This window comes from Anopheles maculipalpis, chromosome 3RL, assembly GCF_943734695.1.
Source record: "Anopheles maculipalpis chromosome 3RL, idAnoMacuDA_375_x, whole genome shotgun sequence".
Taxonomy (NCBI): domain Eukaryota; kingdom Metazoa; phylum Arthropoda; class Insecta; order Diptera; family Culicidae; genus Anopheles; species Anopheles maculipalpis.
This window is the reverse complement of record NC_064872.1, coordinates 29914370-29936622: the sequence shown is the minus strand read 5'-3', so window position 1 is coordinate 29936622 and position 22253 is coordinate 29914370. Positions and strand designations below refer to the sequence as shown.

The window sequence follows — 22253 nt, the reverse complement described above, 5'->3', positions numbered from 1 at the left end:
CTTTGTTTAATTTAAAACAGTTCCAATGAATAAACATATCGTTAATTAATCTGTAAAACTATAAGGCATTCAAGTTTACCGAAAACATTGTTTACTAACGTGCTTCATCACGTACTCAACCAACCGAAAAGCATTTGTTTGCTTGCTGCTAGTCATCATCCAATCATTAGAAATAGGCCAACAGACGAAACGAAACATTGTTGGAGTTGGATTTCAAACAATCATCACACAAAAGTCGACACCGACCTGCAGCGAAAGGGAGTTCCGAATTGGGGCGATTGGGACGAGGGTTTGGAGCTTTATAATTAGTTCGTACGTGATGGAAGTGGAATGAACGATATGAAGAAAAAAAAAAACAACAGTTATGTTATGTTTGACGCATTTGTGTTTTACAAAAGATAAATTGTTAGACGTGTAACATTTGATATTTTTGATTGTTTTGTACAAAAATAATTGATTTGAATGCAATATTGTTTGTTTATTTCAAAACCGATGAAAACTTATACTTTGAATTGTTTTTTACTTGTTTTATAAATTGTTTGTTGCTACTCAACCGTCGATAAACTATTCTAGAAAAGATTCTAGAGAGTCTTGGGACTACTCCTGATGTAGTTAGTTCTAATGGGAGGTCTCAAACCAGAAATTCATCAACCACCCGTTTTCCATCTGTACCGTTCTCTGGTAGTGAGGAGAAAAATTGTTCAGCTACAAGGCTACAATGACAAAGACTGTTTTATGAAACCTTTTATGTCATAAGATTCATCTTAGACACTTCTACTCAAAATATAAACAACGTAAAATACAGCTTCCGATTTGCTAACGATAAAAATCTTCACACCGCTAAACCATTTTGTTCTCACTCACATTACTGTGCTGTTAATCGGAACAAATAATGCTCATCCTGATGAGCTTAGAGCAAGTAAAAACAGGAAAAAAAATCATGACGGCAAACAATCACTTCTGCGTAATTATATGTTTGCCACTACTAAGCACAGGAGTTTTGTAGTGGCAATCGATACCTACTATCGCGTAACTTGGTACCCCGATCACATGTTGCCGATAGCACATTGTCTCGATTTGTATGATGTGTTGTAGACGCAAATGCTGCAAACGTATAATTAAACTTTAATCCTCGGCATATCTGTGCGGGTAACATCTGTTTTACAACCTTTTTCTACGCTATTACTTTTACCAACTAAATAGGGGGTTAAAATTGAAATATTTATCACCAACGGAGCCCTGTAAATTTGCGAAAAATGCACTTGAAAGAATTATGATTGTAAAGTGTGAGCACCTTTAAAAATCTGTCTATTTACAAGTGAGAAAAGTAGACGAATTACACCACTCTCTATGAACAAGCTGAGAGCGTCGGCATAAATTCAAAATGAAGTTGATGGAGATGGAAATTTTAGACTACGTTGAACCCAAACACAGCACAGCTCGTTCGTTTGTGGATTCTCATGAAACAGCATCATATATTTTATTTCTTTACCCCATCACCCCTTCTGCCGGAAGGAAGTGAAGTCATCACTGGTAAAAAGACTGAGCAAGTAAAAAAAAATGGACAACCGTCAACTGCTACTGTTGAGAACTATTCACACCGGACCCGAGGTAGAAATCTTCAGCTCGCAAGCACAAAAGTGTCATAAAAAAAATACGCAGAATGTGATCTGTAAGCGCCGTCTGCTTCGGTGTTCACTGTTTGCGATTGAATGAGATCATGATTTACGGTCAGCTTGGCTGGGCTAGGCTGCACATAATGGCGACAGCAGAAACTGGGTGAAAATGAGCTGCTCATGTTTCTCATCACCACGCTCTCGGTTTGGCTAGCGGTGGGCCAGAGTGAGGGGCGTGCGATGGAAGGCACCAGGGTGGACCAGGGCAGCGTATTTGGTTGACGGGTTGATTTGTGAGTGTTCCTCCTGTTGGTGGAGGCAGCAAAGCAATTCTGTTCAAGGAATGTTGAGGGCTCATTGTGTGGTTCGGATTTTTGTATTTGTTTCCTTTGCTAATTTGGAATGAAAGGCACAATACAGGAACAAGCTATTCGTCTGTTTAAGGTCAATTTATGAAAATCATTACCAATAGATGTGAAAAGCTGTAGATGTAGATTTAATCGTAGATGTTTTCTTGACCATCTTTAACCCGTTCCGGAGACAACCGGAGCTGTTCTTACTTGCTTATGGTGTGGTTAGTTAGTTTCGTTTTAAACTATATTTACTAAGCAATTTTTCTTGATACTTCATTGGACAGTAGTTTGAGGTTATACTAAATTATCTATTTTAAATCACAAAACATAGATTCTACAATCTTGTTTCGTAATAAATTCATGATGAACTTCAAAAACGATATTGACATCGCAATAAGAATGTTTCTCCCACATAAAAATTTCCTCATTTGGAGAGGCGTCTTAGAATGAATGTCTTAGAGACTCAAAAGATTGGTAAAAATGAAAAAAAAACACATAATTGCTAATTTAAAAGGGTTTTATATTATATTCTCAGGCGCTACAACCGCTTTGCTGTCTTGGCCTGCCGCAGCAGAGTCCGGGACCGCTCACGGTTCCGCGCCGCCGTCCGCCAATCCGTTATCCCGACCTTGATGGTGGATGATTCCACGCCATCATCCCACCTCAATCTGGGCCTACCACGCCTCCTCTGTCCGTGTGGACGGCCTAAAAGGACTTTCTGAGCTGGGTCGTCCGGTGCCATGCGTATAACATGGACAGCCCATCGGAGCCTGGCGAGCCTAATTCGCTGCACGGCGTTGAGGTCGTCATACAGTTAGTACAGCTAGTCGTTGTAGCGGCTCCTCCATTGTCCTTCCACACATACGGTGCCAACGATCCTTCCGAGCATCTTCCTCTCGAACGCGGCTAAGAGGACTTCGCCTGTTTTGGACAGGGTCCATGTCTCAGAGGCGTATGTCTCAGAAGCTGGGACTATAAAGGTACGATACAGTCCCAGCTTCAAACGTCGCGACAGGTTTTTTGATGTGAGATGTTTCCTCTGGCTGTAGAATGACCGACTGGTCGCCAGGTTTTCGGTGCTGACTTTTGATCCGAGATAGGTGAAGTTTTGGACGACTTTACTTACGGGTCGTTACGTAGTTATGGATTTCCTAGTGGGGCCGCTAATGGTGCCACCATAAATTTGGTCTTTGTCTCGTTAATCTGCAACCCGAGGATTTCTGCCGCCTGCTCGATCCTTAGGTAGGCCTCTGCTATCTGGGAGAGCCGCAGACTAATGATGTCTATATCGTCAGCGTATGCCAGGATGTGGGTTGACTTATGGAAGATGGTTCCCGAAGTCTCCAACTCCGAGTCACGGATGGCCCTCTCTAGCGCGAAGTTGAATAGGAGACAGGCGAGCCCATCTTCCTGACGCAGGCCTTTGGTGGTAGCAAAGGAAATTGAGAGTTTTCCATCCACCTTCACCTGGCATGTGACGTTGGTCATGGCTGAGACTCCAAAAGAGCCTATGGCCTCGCAGAGTTTTACCCTGGCTATACTATCATATGCGGCCTTGAAATCTATGAAGAGATGGTACGTGTTCAACTGCTGTTCAGTCATCTATTACGCGGGAGAAAATTCTGTCGGCTGATTTGGGATTCTATCTGTCAATATGAGTCAATTCGGGACAAAACAACGCCCCATATTCCATTTGACAGATATTTTCCAGCCAAAACCAAATCGGAACCGTGCATGCTGAATTCCAATTTTTTTACCGGCATCTACATATCTGTCAAATAACCGAGTATGCCCGGGATAAGGCAAAAAACAAGGAGGAAATGCCTTACCAATAAGATCATAAAATTTATTCAACACAAGCGGTGTTGACAATACGGCACTGGACCGTCATAATCAATTGTAAATAAAATAAATAAATAAATCTATCTCACAAACTCGTTTTGAAGGTTGTATGCCGAAGCCGATGACAGCGTTTTCCAATCTTGTGATAAGGGCTTAACGGTAGCTACTTATTAGTTGTTGTTATGCCTTTAATAATAATTGCATTAAAACTAGTCCCCCAACAGTAAATAAGATGTTCGTTTTGTTTATTTCATTGTTAAACTTAGTAAATAATTTCAATATTAATGAAGTAATTGTAATGTACTTATAACGTTCATACTCATTTTAGATTAATTGCAATGATTCTTCCATAAAAACATAGTATAACTTATTTATTTATAATTAATTATGACGGTCCAGTGCCGTATTGTTAACATAGTATAACTGTTGTTTAAAATTAATTTACTTTCGTTTTATGTTTTTCTTAATATAAGAGTAAGATAGAAAATGCTGAATCAATCATTTGTCCAGTCTCCAGGCTTACGGCAAACTCTCAAAATGTTGATAATACTACGCATGGACGCAACAACATGTTTATTGTAGCAAAATAAAATTCACCATTTAAAATACGAACAGATACAAACTTGTCTGACAGCCATTAAAACAACTTTGTTCAATGCGTTTTTTTTAAAATAAATCTACAATCCAACTACTGACCGGCAGTCGTGTCCGAAGCGTCCGCTTCCAAAAAATCTCTGAGCGGAACAATAAAATTGTATTCTCTGTTAACAAGCTTCTGCCCACAACCGTAATAAACCATCCCGTTTCGATCGATGACGGATCTCGTCTGCGTTGAGTCACATATAAAAAGCGCTACCCTTTTTTTTTTTATTCGCCCGAATGGATGGAAATGGAAGAGATTCGTTCGTGGGCGAACGAATATAATATTCAACCCGCTATAACAGCTTGCGGTTGGCAAATTATGCAGCAAAGAATATCTATCAACTATTCATCACCACGATGCGATCGATGTCCCGGCTCGCTGGTTTTTTTTGGGTGGCTCCCCCGTTTCAGGGTTGGCTGAGATGCCCTTTTTCTTTCCTTCATCGTTCGTCGAAAACCGTTTAACTCACAGTTTAGCGCGACGTTTTTCGACAACTCTCCGCGTCAAGCTGAAATGTGAAACGTGAGCCAATCTTCCCAAACAGCCCTGTGCTGTTTGATCGTCGTTTGCCCCTTTCTAGATTGGTCGTACAGCCATATTATTTCACGCAGTAGTCACTCAAGGAAGACCTCAACAGTACCAGTTTCCATCGTTTCGCTTCTCACCCGAAAACTTCATTTGACGTTGACTGTTGTGTGTGATGCTCTCGGCCCCGTGTTTTGCTCCGTTTGATAATTTACGACAGAAGCCCGGAGTTAATCCGTTAGTTTGTCATAAATTTCCGGCCACCATCCGTGACGATTCTTGCTTTCGCTGGTTCGTCCCGTGCCGAAATTGTGCTGTGCCGCGGCCGGGGATTGAATTCTGCGATGACGCGTTGATGTCACGCGTGGGATAATATGTGCGCCCGGCGTTGCGCCATTCGTCGTTGCCCGGGCAAGTGTCGCCGAGATTAATAACCGATCGTGTTCGTACTGCGCCAGCTACTTACCCGCGACAGCCAGGCACCCGATGTTGTTTTGCTTACGAAAAGCTCACAGAGGGAGACTAGTGTTGGAAAAGGTGTGGATGGATGGTTTCCATTTAGCTAAGACAACAACCTTTCATTGGATTGCAGCCGATAAGAAGCTCTCATGCTCCACTTCGAGCGTCAGGTTTGGTTGGGGAAGCGTTTTGAAGTGACGTTGCTGGTGGAGGCAGAATAATTTAGATCCGTAGCAGGCAAACACACACACGCAAAAATGACTCCTCGTGGGGCTGTGTGCGTGTGGTGGTTGCATGTGAGGCGTTTGGTGCGTGCTGAGCGTTCGGTGCAACAAATGCATAAATTAATTTAAAATAGATTATCGCCTTCATTAGTGCGTCAGACAGTAATTAGGGTTGATAGTGCTTGTACTGCGTTCGCAGTGAAAGAGCGTAAGTTCATAGTGAAAGAGCGATAATGTGCGCATCCGAAATGGGATTCGTGATTGAACGAGCCAACGGAGGAGCAATCGAGAAGGTGGTAGCGCACAACATGCACTGTACTGATTTTTCGCCTATTTTTTTATCGTCAATGTTCGTTTTAAATGATAATTAGGCCGGATGGCTTGTTTAGAATTATTTTTGTGTCATAAAAATATTTTAAATATTTTTTTCTTCTGTCTTGAACACATTTTTTTTATCTTAAAATTTTGATCTTGTTTTATATGTTGTTCATTCATATTATTGCATTTGTTTTTTCTTCATGTTTCTTCTTCAATTTTATATTCATTTAATGTGATAATCGTAAGACTACATCACACTTTTCATTTTTTCAAGATTTTTTAAAAGTTAAATGTCATTTTTAGATTTTGACGAATGGACCAGTATCGTGAAAGAAGTATTTGTTTTTCCTTGTAATGCTTTTAGTTAAGTTAGCTTTTTTTTTACTTTTATTAAAGCATCATCATGCAAATTCCTATTAGGTAATCAAATGTTCATTATTTTCTGCGGTTTTGGTCACCGTTGCCACCATCCCCCGGACTATTTACGCTTTTATTCGTATCGAGTTTTATAAACCGTCCTGGTGGCACCGGGGGGAAACGCTGAAACCCCCGAGAGGGGTATGGAAAAATCAACATAAACACATCGAGTTGTTGTCAGCTCGACGCTGGCCGATTAATTGCAAACCGCGAACGGCAGCAGCACCGAAACCTGTCGACTTGTCTAATAATTTTCTATTACACGTTCAGCTGTCGATCGGTTCGGTTGGCGCGAACGGCCCGAAGGAAGAAGTCATTTTTAGCTGGGAAAGGGTATAAGGCTTGTGATGACCGTGATGCGACACAACTCCATCGTATGGTAATTATGGTTTTCGGTTTCTCACCCATCCATACCCCGTGGGGCGATGCTATGAAATGGGTGGCGAAATTCGGTGAGCAATAGGCTAAATTGGAAATTGGAATAACGCTCCCGGGACTCGGCGCAATTTCCAGGTCGGTGTCATAGTGGCCGTGTTGATTGAATGACAGCTCGTTTTGGGGTTTTTGGGCGGCGCGATGTTTGACATTAGTACCGTATCCCTTGCAGCAGATATCCCAATACGGTCCTAGAGGCTTCATCAGAGACGACCAGTCCTTGGGACTTTGAATGTGGTGGACAACATGTCCATCTGTTGTCACTGGTGTGGACGAGGGAAAGCGTTGAAAATAGTTAAAAATAAAAAATAAAAAAAACACGATTGATACCTCACAAGCGTGTACGCGGGAGAAGCGACCGATCTGCTGGCAGCACTGTTATTATCTATCAAGGAGGTTATTATTTTATCATTATCCATATGTTACCACGGCTCACTTTCTACTGGTCGACACCACCCGAAAGGGCCACGGCTCAATCGATCAGCAACCATCTAGGCTACGGAGGCCTTAAACGGTTCCATGCGTGTCACTCGCTCCTTTATGATTTTGTGTCTAATTTTGATAAATTGTATAATTAAAGGGTAATTTCCTACTCGATCAGTTTGCGGTTGGATCGACCGCGAGAAGCGTGGAAGTGGAGAGAGAGAGAGAGAGAGCGAGAAAAAACCAACGCTTCAGGAAGCGATAATGGTGAAGCATCCTCTGCCAGAGGTCCTGCTAGCGTCTGCAAAAGGATGTACAGTCAACAAAACAGTTGCTTGTTGAGGTTATTTATGAAGGGATGTTGGAAGGGATACAAATCAGGGATTTAGGGGAGATGTACAATTTCTTACCTTTGGCTGATGGGACCTTCCCTAACAGCTGACGTAGTTCAATTGGTGGTTAGGAGCAGGAGTCGAATAGGTTACCTTCTTAGCGGTAGATGTCAATGGCGTAAGGAACAATGAGAAATCGTACCAATATATGATATTAGTGGCGGTTGAAGTAACGAAACCCTTGACGTTAAAAAGGGGTAATTCAACCATCTCATTAGCTGCGCTTTGTTTAAATGAATCGTTTATCGTGCAGAAATGATGTACAAGAAACTGATAGTTAAATGTAATAGCCGGGAATTTAAACAGAGTTCTATTCCTCCTTGAGCACTTAAAGGAATGTAATGCGGCCTTTTTTTTTTTTTTTTTGGTCTTCCTGGACACAGCTGTGGCATAAGAAACCGACAAGTAAAAAAGAAGCTCTAGTTTACTTTGGAGAATCGATGTAACGTAACTAACTGCGGAAGTGAAAGATATTATTCAAATTTATCCTTCTTTTACCGTGTACCTCGGCTATCTTTCCTTACGAAAATGGGGGAAAAATCGCTAGAAGACACTTTCAGAAAAGCAAAGTTTGGTGAGCTTTATTTTTTCATACAGGCCCACAGCCTGGTTTTTTTTAGCTTTGAGACTTTCCTAGAGCCTAGAGAAGTCCATAAATCACCGGCTGTGCCGTTATGATTTACTGCACCATGGTTCTGCGGCACAAGTGTTCGCTTTTGCGAACCTTTATCGCGCTTTCTTTCGGTGCAGGAAAACGAGAAGTTTTCCATCGCAATCGTGCCGCCATCCGGAGATACGACGATGAGGCAAGCGCGAGTAGATGTAAAGAAATTGCAGCAAAAGTGTGTGAGAACAGTGCTTTCAGCTCATTAGAATAGATAGAACGGGCGCGTTGGGTTGGGAAACAAAAAAAAAAACGAGACGAGTGCATGGGCAAACGTTTGTTTCACGGATAATTTAGATGCAAATTTAATTAAGCTACATGCTTTTACGAGGCACACGTTTAGTAAACGGAGTGCGAGAAGAGTTGGTTGAAGATAGCTTTTGTATTGGAAAACAAACAGTTCGGAGAAGATGATTTATTGATAAGAAACAACAAGTTTTAGCAAACAATACAATAAAGCTGGATAATTGATAAACCGCTTTTTTCGCTGTAGGTCCTTTATCTGTCGATCGGTTTCCTGAAGCAGATGACGATATCGATGTGGATGTGGAGCAGTGTAGTGATTCGGAGGTGGCTGCTTCCTCCAACCGCACTACATCCAAGAATCGAGCATCCAAGTCTCGAACGGGCACAACATCACCAGCAAGGACATCCGGGAGTCCTTCCGATGAGGAAAGACTTACACCAGAACCGGCACAGGTAACTAAGGCACATTATTGACTTGATCCTCAATTACAGCAAATCCTTCTTTTTTTGTCTCTCCTTAATGTCTGTTTTACAGTCCAAATCGACGATTGTGGGGTCGTGTAACTGTGACGAACTGCGACCTGTACAGTGTCATCTGGAAACGAAGGAACTGTGGGATAAGTTTCACGATCTTGGTACTGAGATGATCATCACAAAAACGGGACGGTAAGTGGAACAGTGCCACATGACAGTTTGACGACGTCACCCAGCCTGTAGTGACCTGTAGAGGGCGCTCCCGATAGTTATGCCCCATGACAGATGTGTCAATCACGAGACCTGTAGTTGGGCGGTCCTTTTGACGTTGTCTCCCAACCGACGGCACATCTGTCAACAGCGTAAAAATGGCTGTCGAACAAAATGTTTGAACCTTCCACACGGTAGGCCCGCACAAGTAGCGATCTCTGCGTTTGAGTGCACAGCAGGGCTCGAGAGCATAGAGAGGTGCAGCTCTGTGACCCCCTGTATTGTATGTGCAGCAACGGCAGGCCTAGTAATTGCGGGTAAATGAGTTTGTAATCGGTGGGCAATTAGCACACTCAAGCGCATAGGATTGCTCGATGGTAGCCTACACGCGGTTTCGCGCCAAAGCTGCACCGATGACACGTGTCGAGGTTGTCCGGGTTGTTGGAGAACGCAGATGGTTGAGCTTGATAGCTGTACAACCGTGTAGGACGTTGATTATGCTAGCGGTATGAGGGTTTTTGTTTGGGTGTGTGTGTGTGTGTGCGGGACACTACTTTTGCAAGTTATTTTGAAATGTCATTTTTATTTACTGAAGTTGATGGTGGCCATGAAGTGTCCAGTGGTTCAGGGTGGTTGCAGTGTGCGAGAAGAGCTAGTAAAGTAGTTCTTTATTGATGTATTAAATGCACGTTCCATATGTTTGGTATGCAATTTGAAGTTGCATGATTGCTTGTTGTGTTGAGTAGAAAACATAAAGAAATGCCCTTGTTTAAGAAGGTGTTTTATGATTCGCCAACCCCTTGAAAGAGATCATGAACTTCGAGGTGTAACGAGAGCATTGTACTGGTTTTATCACCATAGATACAAGGCCCAACAGCAATCCTACCTACATCGCCATAGAAGAATAGAACGGATCTCCATCGAGCGAGCAATTTCTCACCAAACGACCCCGACCACATCCGTCCACGATCCGATCGTTCGATTGCCGTCGGTGTGTAATCCCTTCCTGCTCGATTGGCCACTTCTCACGCCAAGGTTCGAATTTTCTCAACCGGCTTTGCATGCGCGATGTTTTATTGCTTTACGAGCTCAGCCCGGGTTCAGCTGAGCACGGCCAGCACATCGTCTACGATGCCAAACACCCAGTTCCAGCCACACAGACACACACTCGCTCACAGTGATGGCTATGTCGCGATGTTCCGTTGCAACCTATCATCTCACCCTTCCCTGCCGCGGTGCAAACAAGCGACATGTTTACACCCCGGGTGTGTAAGCTCGTTACCGGTGTTCCGCCCGAGAACCAGAACAACCGGTGATCCGGGTTGTTAGGAGGTGTGAAAAACAACGGACCATCGATGCGATCCGATCGCGGAGATCACGGATCATAATCAGGTTCGATTTGATCCGGGCATTATAGACCGGACCCTGGACTTGCGAGTTGGCCCGAAACCTTGGCCTTGGTGCTCGGGCCTCTCGTGCATGCTTTTTTATAACATTTCGTCGCCGCAATAAAGCAATAAAATCGCTAATCCACCCGATGAAAGTGATAAATTTTCACGATGTCAATGGGGAAGGCGATGTATGGGGGTTGCCCAGTGGTGCCGTACACAGTGGAAGTTACCATCGGAACCTGCCATGCAGTAACGGGGTGGGGGAGGTTGCTTTTAAACTGGTTTATCGTGAGTTGCGGATGCGCAGCATCGTTTTGGTCACCTTTGGCTTTGGCCGTGTCACGAAGAATGACGCGGTTCAAAGCCACAACAGCCGAAGACCTCTACCGAAGTTGTCCTCGCCGTGGGGGTGTCCATTCGACCACACACCGAAACGAAAACCCCAGTTTTTCCTAGGGGCTATAGAAATTCCTTCACCTTTCGCGGGGTTCGTTTCAATTTCTTCAAATAAAATCATAATTTACGGTCCCCTTCTTCTTCGTCTTTTTACGGTGCTTCGTGTCGGTTCCGGACGGATGAGCGTTTAAAGTGGACCATTCCCTGTCAGCGAGTGTCTGGCTGCCGGGCCTGCTGGTATTTTTGCGTGCCTGTATCACGCTAATCGACGAACGGAACCTTCGGTATGCAGCGTTTGGGATCGCATGTTCGCTGTGATGCTGTAGGCATGGGAAGAAAATACTTCGGAAAACCGGCGCAGAATAAATCAATAAGCATAAAAGCAAGATTTACGTCGATAGGTGTTCGGAGACCGTTTTTTTCTCTTTGCCCGATATTGTTCTGTTTTATTACTTTTATCTCAGCTCGCTGGACACGCGGCGAATGTGTCCATCCGGTGGTGCACGTTTAGCACGACGGAACGATCGATTTTTAGAGCACCGGCTCGCGAAGTTGTTCTTTTATGAGTTTAACACGTTGGAGTTTATTGGTTTTGGGTTCGATGGAACGGCCTCATAATGCATTGTACGGTACGGATCCAGGCTTTATACGGTTTTACAAAGCGTCCCTTGTACGTGTAGTTGGCTCATTATAAACGATGTCATGACACATCGTGATGAGCTGTAACTGCACGGGCAGGAATCACTTGGAAGATGATTTTATTAGCTGTCCAGCATAAGATCGTTACGGATGATCCACATGATATTGGCATTTGTTTCCCACAGCAAATTAAAATCGGATTTATCGGGCTCTGATGGTATGTTTTACGGTGGTCGTTTAGCAGTTCGAAACGTAAAGCAATTAATGAATAGAACAATAACACTTACATCCATCAAACCAAGGTGTGATGGATGTAAGTGTTATTTTGATTATTTTTCTACGAGCTGAATTACTCGTTGAGAGTTGCTGTAGAATGGTGGCATTTGCCTAGAATACAGTTGTAGTAGAGCCAATGGATAGTGAAACTGTTGAAGTTACTTTCGTCAGCTAATGATTTAAAGATTCGAAAATCCTCCTTTAGTTGTACAAACCAATGCTCTAATTCTTTGATGAATTAAGGCTCAGCAGGATACACTCGCCAGACTCCTGGTGAGTCTTCTCGGCCATCATATTGATGCTTCGCTCTAACATAATTGCTTGAAGTCAACTTTGTAAGCAGGAATTCACCAATATTTTAGATGAAAACTCGCTTGTTTCCGACTTGACAATATAGATTTTTTGTAGCTAGTCTTAGTTTCTCCAACGTCGTTTTGATGAAGAAACTGTCAAGCCTGTCTCAACAAGGACCCAAGGACCAAACGTTTGAGGGATATTCATGAGTGTTATTCGGCAATGAAGGGATTCATGCATCAGAACCAGAATCGTGAGAAATCGTATGTGAACCGTTCCCCTCGAAATGTAGGCCAAAAAGCAGAAAATATTTATTTGGAAATTCTTGTACTAACCATTGAGCAGAGTTGATATAGATTTGATCATATATTAGTTTGGCGCTTCGAAATACCTCTCTGAATGTTTTCAATTATTCTCGTTACGTACGAGTCATTTCCTACAGTTATTTGTTGATTGCTTATTAAAGCAATGCTTCTTCAATGGTATTGATTTTAACTAGCAGTTATCAAAACAAATATTTTAATTGGACATATGAGCTGAAGGTTCAAGCACGACAACAACATCGCACTTTGCGGAACTATTCTCCAAACAATCTTCGTTATGTCTCGTCTCGGCTCGGCGCTCGTTCGTTGGTAGCTGTCCCGCAGTGGACCAAATCAGTAGGAAGCAATCTGCAGCGGTAAAACGATAAGCTTCGATCGAAATCACCGTTCCGTCGATCAGCATGTAATTAAAATTAAATTTATGTATCAAATTACAAATTAAAAAAAAAAAAAAACACGAAGATTATCATCGATTCGGTGTCGTTCGAAAGTGACAAAACAAGATAATAAAAGAATTCCATCCTTCACCCGTTCCGGAGAGCGGAGTGCTTCACCGTTCGTACGCACATTCCTTCCATACCATACCACCGATGGACCTTTATGGGTGATCAGAAGCGATAAAGCGTTTTGCTGTCGGGTTGAGGTGTTTTTTCCCTTCTCTTGTGTCTCTCTGTTTCGTTTCTTTTGCTTTTATGCTTGGTTTCTCGCCTATGAAGACCTGGGCTAAGATGCTGCAGACTTCCAGCATGGATCGATCAGCTCAGGCGTTTTGGTGGACCATATGTGGTTTCGAAAGAATCTCGGACCAGAAGTTTTTCAACTCCTTTGACCAACCAATTCTATCGGTTGTGCTTGTGCTTCTTCGTCCGTTCCGATAGGCATCCGAGACGATAATCAGTTCGATGACAGGTTTACTCGTTGTTTCCTGTTAATTTTATTAGTTTAATTTCCTTAATTTCATCGAAGTGTCCGATCCGGTGTAAGCGTAGCTTGTGTGCGCGTATGTGTGTCTGCCAAGTTGCAAAGGCAGATGCTGCGGCGGGTTTAGATTGCGTTCGTTAGGCGTTAAACACCATCACGAAATAAACACCTTCATTTGATTGCAGACGACCCACTTTGACCCGTAGTCTTTCGTTGCCTGTGTCTGCTCGGTACAGCATGCCGAACGGCACACAGACAGCAGAGCAACATTCTACTGCAAAATGGAAATTTGATCCAAAAAATCGTTAAACGTCTTTGAGCGTTCGGTCTTTCTCCGGTGAATCCGGTTCCGGCATGGTGTCGCGCGCGAAACGGACGGAAAGCAGCGCCGGAGCGCTGGAAAATGATCACCAGCGTGTGCAAAGCGTCTTGCGCAAATTGCCATCTAGTTTCTAATTAAGACCCTTATTTTTAGACGGGCCAACCTACGGGGCCGCACACGTAACGCCTCATCATTTTGTGAGGCAAAAATTGCACCAGACACTTGGTCGAGACCCGGCAGGCGAAGTCTTGTACGAGGTGACACTATTTTACCACTGCCATGCCTGATCGTTTGACGCAGCAGAAAGACGGAGAGAAAGAAACACACAGAACGTAACCACATAACCCGGCGTGATTATGATTTCATAAGATAAATTTCCGATCATGAATGGACCGCAAAATTACACCACATAAACAATTTATATCCTACCGCAGTGGGGTCGAAGTCGTCAGCGTGGCGAGTGGCTGTAGAAAGGACGCCGTGGCAGCGACAGCCGTCCAAGGGTGAGCCAGACGCTTTGCAAAGATGGCTTGAAGAAATGCAGAGCATCATCGGTTGTTTCGGTTCTCGAGGTTGGACCAACGGTCGTCGATTGAGCATTCGTTTTTCGCAGCCGTTATGCACCGCAAAAATGGCTTTCAGTACATTAAATAAATAAACAGTCATTTAGTTTGATTTATCTTCCGGTGGCAACAGCTTCTTCAGCCGAGTAGTCCAGCACCGGAGACTCGTATGCCATCTTTCATCCTGCTGCGATTGGCTTCGATGCCATTTTGGAGGGCATTTTACACTTCTTGGCGTGAGATGCGAAAGAGGGGAAAAAAAGGGGTGCAATCGAAGAAGCAGGCGCGTGTGTGTGAAGGACCGCTGGTGATATCGAAAGACAGAAGTTATTACACGCTGCTTTTGTGGTGTGTGGTGCCAAGAGAAAAGGATCGGCTGTAAATATTTGCACTGCCGGCTGCCTGGTGGCAATAAATAATTGAAGCATTTGAGTAAAAGTCCGGGGAAAGAATAACAAAAACAAGCCAAGGCTCTAGATCCGGAGCACAACGGAAGACGCCAGCCAGGCCGATTAACCCATTCGAATGCGTACTGGCAATAGATGAAGAGAAACGACAGACCGAATCACAAGGACACGCAATCACCTGCCGATTTGATCGAGTTATTTCATTACGTTTGCTAAGGGACTAAGCGATTGATCAACGCATTATCGTCCGAAACGGGGAGTCGTTCTGGTAGATCGGCACGTTACGATAGATTAGCTAACAGGATGACCGAATCGATCAACGGATCATCGGTGGCCGGGTGTAGCAATCGTTTTAATGACCGTTTTATCATTACATACGGATGAGAAATGTGCCGCCGATCGATCAAACGTTATCCGATGTGTTAATCAGCCAATTTCCGGCTACGACACGATCGGTAGCGAAAATGATAAGTTGTTCAGGGATGTATTTGCGCATGGCAAACATGGATGTAGGGTTGATAAGAATCTGTTGTGTTATGATAAATGCATTACAAGAAGTAAATGTGGCACTGGACGGTTTTAAAGGATATGTACTTGATCGATGTTTAAAATCAACTTATCGGAAACATCCTGTGTAACGGGTTTTTTTTTTTGGTGGTAAATGGTCTTGAGATTACTGTTAAATAATTAGAGCAGATGTTACAAACATAGAGTAATGCAAGAATAAATTAGCGTTTTACTTCCGTGTATCGAGATGCGTTTCAAAATGATTAAATAATCAATATCGGGTATAGTTAAAACCTAGATCGGTTGCTTACGTAGATATTTCATATAGGAGATAAATGTTCTGTTTTGCATGTGGCTACTTCACCACACGTTGTTCTAATTTTCGTCCAATTTAGGACTGAAACCAATAAAGATATTTGAGGACAAAATGCGTAAAAACTAATATAGAACACGGATATTAAATCGGTTTATTTTACAGCTATGATGTATCCAAGATATCTGACTAAACCATAAGGTATATTTAAACCAACATGAAAATTCGTTTCGTAGAGGTTACCGTCAATATCATAGACGAATTCGTCCATATAACTTTCATACATGAAGAGCAGGATGGTTCCCATCAATTTTTATGGGAAATAACTGCACCAGCTTTCTTTATTCAGTCCGGTGCAATGGGCAATGGGGACAGTCCGGTGGTGTAGACGACAACAGCGCCGGTCTTTACTCGGCAGGACTGGGGTTCAAATCTGCTCCAAACCGTCTTTTCGTAGTTGACAACTGACTATCTTACCTGAATGGATAATTGGCAAGTGTAGTTAGTAGTAAAGCCACTCGATGTCCGGCGTGATCTAGATAGAAGGTTGTTAAGCTAAAATGAACTAAAGTACGATGTCAAACATCATGGCTTCTTAAGATTCTTCTTCTTCTTCTTCTTCTTCTTGGCGCAACGACCTCTAAGGTCATGCCGGCCATCGAAATGGCTTACTAGACTGCCGATATCAGGTAGTTGCTTAGTCAGTCCTCACTACGGGGGACGGTCCGGATGAGTTTTGAACCCCGGCCCTGCCGTTTGAAGACCGGCGCCGTTGTCGCCTCCTATACCACCGGGCCGCCCCAAGAGAGCTTAGAGTCCTAAGAGAGTTAGAGTTCTTAAGCTCTAACTGCTGAAGAATCGCCCTAAGTGCGTTTAACAGAAAATGTGGAATATTTCTTCGACTCTAACAGCTGTTTTATGAAGTTGGAGTAGTTTTAGTTTCACAAACATCTTTAAATTGAAAGATTTTATGATTCATGTAGCTATAAGCAAGCTTTTGTCAATTTGAAGAAAACTCTAACATATGTCTTTCCAAAACTAAACAAACAAAAAAATGCTTAGTGAATCCAACTCCATAATTTCTGACTAAACCGTAAATAGGACGCAGAGCCGTCTAATTTACATCAAGCTTGTTCGTGCTTCAAGCAACCATACCAAACGATCCGATACCCACTGACAGGTTGAACTGTCCTCGACCAAAAACTCGACGATCTCATCATGATTGTTCCCAGACAAAACTGCGGGCGATGAAAAGGTCCGAACTAGAACTGGTCAGTTTTCTTTTTCCGGTCCACTCAAAACTAACTTCCCATGACCGATCTTCGCGTCGGGAGAGTGGCGTAACGAGAGCCGCCGGAAGATGAAGAAATGCCGTTTGAATGAGTTGACTCGGTCTTGGTACGAACCTGACACTACTGACCTCTAGCTTGTCGTTTGTGTGCATGAAAAATGAGTTTTCTTTCCTACTCCGCTCACCCGTACAGCTAGTGAAACGAGTCGAGTCGAGTCATCGGAACCTAGTTATGGGCACGGACCTCCTACACATGGTAATAAATTTCCCTAAACAACGATGCGCGACCTTTTTTTTACTACTTTGCCTCCAGTGTGCGAACAAGATCGAATTTGCTACGTTCTGGTGCGCCTCTTGCCGGAAGCACTTAGAAGGGGGAAAAAGATGTTGCATCTCTACCCGCAACAATAGCCAGCCCAGACACGATCGTGTTTCAACTTCAGCTTCAACAGATAGCCAGGGAAGCCTTTGTATTGGAACATCCCGGGGAGGGGGCAACACCGGCCATGACCACCCACGTGTTGGGCAGGATCGTTTGAGTCACCGGCCAAGCAGCCTATGCAAATCATGTGCGATAAATGGGATCAACTGTGGATCGACCTTTGCGCGTCAGAAGTTTAGAGCTCTTCAACACCTCTTTTGCATTCTCGATGAATTAATCCGATAGACGACCGGTGGCAAGCTTTTTAAAATGTTGCGCTTTTCCGTTCTCCGGCATTCCTAACCATCTCCAGCTCTTCCAGCGCAACATGGACCGAAACTAACGGTTCCACACCTTCAAACTCGCGTATCTTATCTTATCGTGGTTGCTCGATAGCAAAACATGCTCGTTACATGCTTCTGTGCGTAGTCGGCTCCGCTGACACGACACCACCTCCAGATACGGAACCGGTTCCGGCGAACTAGCTTCCGCTTCGATAATTGACATCGAAGTGGTGTGGTGGTCCCGCTCAATCGACGACTTATCCATGGTTAAACGCGTTTTCGCTGCCTCTTACACTTCCATTTGCCAGCGACGTGAAATAAGCGACCATCGGAACAGGGGCACATCCGTGTCCACATCGTACATGGGTCTACCGTTACCGGGTAGTTCGGTAATTTGCCGTCCTATCGGGTTATGTTATCGGGTGCACATTTGTTTCATATTTAACACACCTTTCTGGACGAGCGAAGAATTGCCCGAAGGACCAGGCATAGGGAGTTCTGCGATCAAAGAGACATCCTTCGGCACTGTTTTTGGACCGCACAGGACTTAGGGAGATTGTTATCGCACTCACATGCATTGCTCGAGCAGGAATATTACACTTGCTCCATGGAATGGTTATTGTTCTAGTAAAAGTGTTGAAAAGTGTAACATTTGTTTCATACTTAAGGTATGTTTAGTCTTCAAAATGTTTACATGAGTTCTGGAACTGGTTACTGCTTTTTTATTTGTATTTTTGCAATGAACTGGGAAAAATATACAGAAGAAAAATTAAAAAAAAACCTTTTGACTAGCTAAACTGGTTTCAATTAAAAGCTTCAAATGGTTTTTTTTAACTGGTTAAGAGGAATTTGATCTTTGTTAGGGCAAAAACAAGGTATTTGGAAAGGTTAGTGATTACAGGGATTTTGAGTGATCTAACAGTGCTCGTACTATTTTTGGATCCTGGTCGGTTGATTGGTTCGATAGTAAAGCCTTCATTTGTCTGTATTTATAAATCCGATTGAAGGTTGGAGGTTAGACATTGGAGGTTAGGGTTGTAGGTCAGTCAACACTGGAAAATGCGATGATTTTTTTTTTATGATTTTGACGTTAAATCAGAATCTTGTCATTAACTTCTTCACTTTTAAATATCAGTCCCGTAATTGCCGAATGTCTTGCAATGTTTAAGCATACAAACGTCTGAAAAGTCAGCCAGAATTGCCTCTTCGAAGATCGACATAGCTTACCAGATATCAAGTTTACCAAACTTTGTACAACTGCATCTTGAACATGTCTAAAGTTTTTTGTCAAATATTTTATATCAAAGACATTTTCTCCTGTAGACCAATTTGGTGAAACTTTGAACTTTGAAGGAATTTTTCCAGCGTTCAAAAATGTTCTCCCTCAAGACCTCTAGGGGTGCTTTGTTTTTTCATCGATTCTTTCTGCATCCTATACTGGCTGAAGCCTTCTTGCTCCTTCTGCTCCTTTCGCTCGAGCAAAACCCCGCTCGTCTGTCAAGAAAGCGAGGAAAATTGAATGTCCGACAGCAAATGGTCATGTTTTTTGGGGGGTATAAAATGTATTCGGCCCCAGTTAATTGTACTGTCCGGACGGCATGCCATGGCATGCACCCTAATGCCGAGACGCTGCAGCTTCGGCGAACATTGCACTTTGCACGTTCCCGTTCCGTGTCCTGTGCAGGCGTTGAAATGTTGCGATCGGCAATGGCGCTAACATTGTTTTTTTTTTTTTTGAAAGAAGTTTAGGTGAAAAGTTTTAACGATTACGATATTGGTTGTTCCGAGTAGGGTTTAAAGTCTCATAAATATTTTTCTCAAACAAGTTTAGATCTCGCAGAATGCTGCTAGTTTTGGAGCAGAATATTCTCGAAAACAACAGTTGAAAAAAAATGGCTTTTTCTACCGTACGAGCCCAACCATCGTAAATCTTACCATTTTACACCAGTTTAAAGTGATGATATTTATGCTGGGGTGTCACATTATGCACATTTTTGCGCTCGTTCATTCCCGAACGCTCGAAGGGAGCAGCAGAGGTGATAAAAGATTGCGTTTGTGTTTTTTCTTCTTCTTCTTTCGTTGTTGTTGGTGCTCCAGCACGTGCGTGTGTGTGTGTGTAAAAATAAATAAATAAATGATCGCGATCGCGCCCTTTTGCCTTATCGTGTGCGAGGTAGCAAAGATATTGAAGGATGCTGTGCGGGCGTAAAGCAGAGCTTCATCGAAAAAAAAAAAAACACATGCTGGTTTGTGGTCGGTGGTCGGGTGTTGGTGGGTAAGGAGTGGCACGATTTATGTTTCGACCGATCATAAATAATACGATTATGGCATGGTGAAGCGGTTGGGGGCACGACTGGGTGGGTTTTTTGTTTACTCGTGGCCTGACTGCTGCTAATTTTTTCTCTCGCTGCCGTTTTGGTTGGCGTCTGCTGAAAAGCTTCAGCCTTGAATGTGTGCGGGATGTGCGGTCGAGTGTGTGTGCATGTCGCTATTCGAGTATGGAAGGTAGTGGTACCATTCGCATATAGTATGAGGTATGATTCGCGCCCAATCGATGACGTGATCGTGGAGTAACGCGCCAGAGTTGTAAGGAGTGAGAAAAATAATAATAATCACAAAACCGTTTCACCCGCGAACTTGGCCGAAAAACTCGTTCGATGGTGCTTTGGGCTCCTGCTGCGCGCGTTGCGGACCGGACGGCGGTGTGCGTGTGCGGCTACTAATTGGGCATATTTTGGAGCCGTTGCAGTGCAGCTCGGACTGTGCTGTTTGCTGCTGCGGGCAAACATTCGATGATGGTTTTAACGATCCGGTCAACACTTCGGTTAGGTTTTTCGGTGCCGTAGTTGGTGGTCGGTATGGGGTTTTGCTGGAATGGTGTTGGATGTTTGATAGGGCGCGAGAGGTTTAGTTTGTCCCTGGATATTGCTGTTACTGATTTAATTTAATTTTCACTATTTAATTTGAGGTACAACGATGTAAAATATTATTTTCAATTATATTCTTAATTTTTAGCTATAATCTTAAGTAAATAGATTTTTTTAAATAAGCTAGATATAACTTGCGGAAACATATTAAACTGTAAAAATTACAAATCGAGAATCAGCATAGCTACTAAATAAATTTGAATAAAACAAACACTGAAATGAATTTTAGATGAAACTAAGAAATCAAACCACTCTCATAAACTGCTAATTTTGACGCAAAGCTACTATTTCTTGCTGACAATCAATATTTCGAGGCCAACAATTAACTGGTCCAAAAAGGATTTAGAACAAAATGGTTGACCAAGCTAAAAGATGCTGTGTTAAGGAAAGACTGCCAAAAATGACTGCGAAAATGCTGAGCATTCTGCCACAGATTACAGCTTATCAAAGGATGGTATATTACGCTTGTTTTGAAAGAGATATCCAAAAACTCGCTTCAGAAATAGAACGATCAGATGACGAGATATTCGCAAAAAATACACGAATTATCAAGTCTTTAAAGCTTGGTTTTGGTTAAGAAATTTAAGAAGAAAACCAAATTTTTCGTAACCTCCACAACAGTTCACAGAAAAAGCTTGTCATTCAACAACTCCAGAAATGTTAAAACAACTCCTAAAACAACTTCATCCAGAACACTTTTCACACATAAGCACCTCATTGTCGTGTTGCGACAAGCGTACATGCAAAAGGAAGCACCTTTCCGCGTCCTGTTCAAAGTGTATCCGGTTCCACCTAGACCGAACCGCGTTGACCGTTACTGGAACGAACACCATCGAATGCCACCCATCCACCCAGCATGGGAGTAAGCTCGACCCAAAAAAAAAAAAAAGGAAACAAAAAACATCCAATACTCATCGAAAAACTGACGATAAACCTACCCCGATCGATGGTAACATGCAAATCGATCATTAGCGTCATGGCAGCTCACCCCCCAAAAAAAAAAGGGTTGTTTCATAATTTTCGTTTATGTTCATGTCATCCGCTTCGTGCCAACCTTTTCCTGCTGTTCCCGCGCACGGCCCAAGACGGTGGTTTATTTTTATTACCGTACTTGGTACCGTATTTTGTACTTCATTTGCCTTTCGGTTACGTTTCACAAGTTACCGCTCAATCAATAGCTCGCGACGAGAAGTGAGGGTGTGGGGATCATGGATGTTTGGGTGATTGGTGTGGGGGGACGGCCATTGCGCGACGAAATATTCAGCGACAACGAATTCATTTCCCACCTATAACGCTAGTGAAGCGTAGCAGGCAAATCGGACGCACGTTCCGCGCTGACCCACCCTTCAGGTAATCATAATTTCCAAAATTAATGATCCTTGGAATGACAGTTTGAACAATGCCAGGACGGTATGGAATGGTTTTTTTCTTCTCCATTCTGTGTGTGTATATTGGCACCCTGTGTGGGAGTGTTTTTGTCATTTGTTACCGTGCATTATTTTAAAGTGGTCGTATTTTAGGCATACAATTTCTATTGGATGCTTTTAAAGTGACAGCTGCATTGTAGATGGAAAAAATTTAGGTTGAAGTTGCAATCAACTGATAAGGGAAATTTTTGTAGCACTTATCCCTCGCACGAGAGTGTCAGGAATATTGAAGTTACCGAAATCAAATTATAAAGACTCGCAAAAGGGAGCCATCTTTTCCAGTTGCCGGTGTCTGACAACATTCGGCGTG

At 43.1% G+C, this 22253-nt stretch overlaps 2 protein-coding genes across 3 annotated transcripts in view; one reads left to right on the top strand and one right to left on the bottom strand.

Annotated features, from left to right (window-relative positions):
* The window catches only part of LOC126565014 (solute carrier family 66 member 2), a 204660-nt gene that overhangs the window by 77506 nt on the left and 104901 nt on the right, over positions 1 to 22253 (bottom strand). The gene's annotated exons all lie outside the window — the stretch shown is intronic.
* Positions 1 to 22253, top strand: part of LOC126565865 (T-box protein H15-like) — a 50445-nt gene that overhangs the window by 936 nt on the left and 27256 nt on the right. Inside the window, exons 2-3 of the mRNA XM_050223075.1 lie at positions 8805 to 9010; positions 9093 to 9223. Coding sequence (XP_050079032.1) covers positions 8805 to 9010; positions 9093 to 9223 — 337 coding nt within the window. The remainder of the gene's footprint in view (positions 1 to 8804; positions 9011 to 9092; positions 9224 to 22253) is intronic.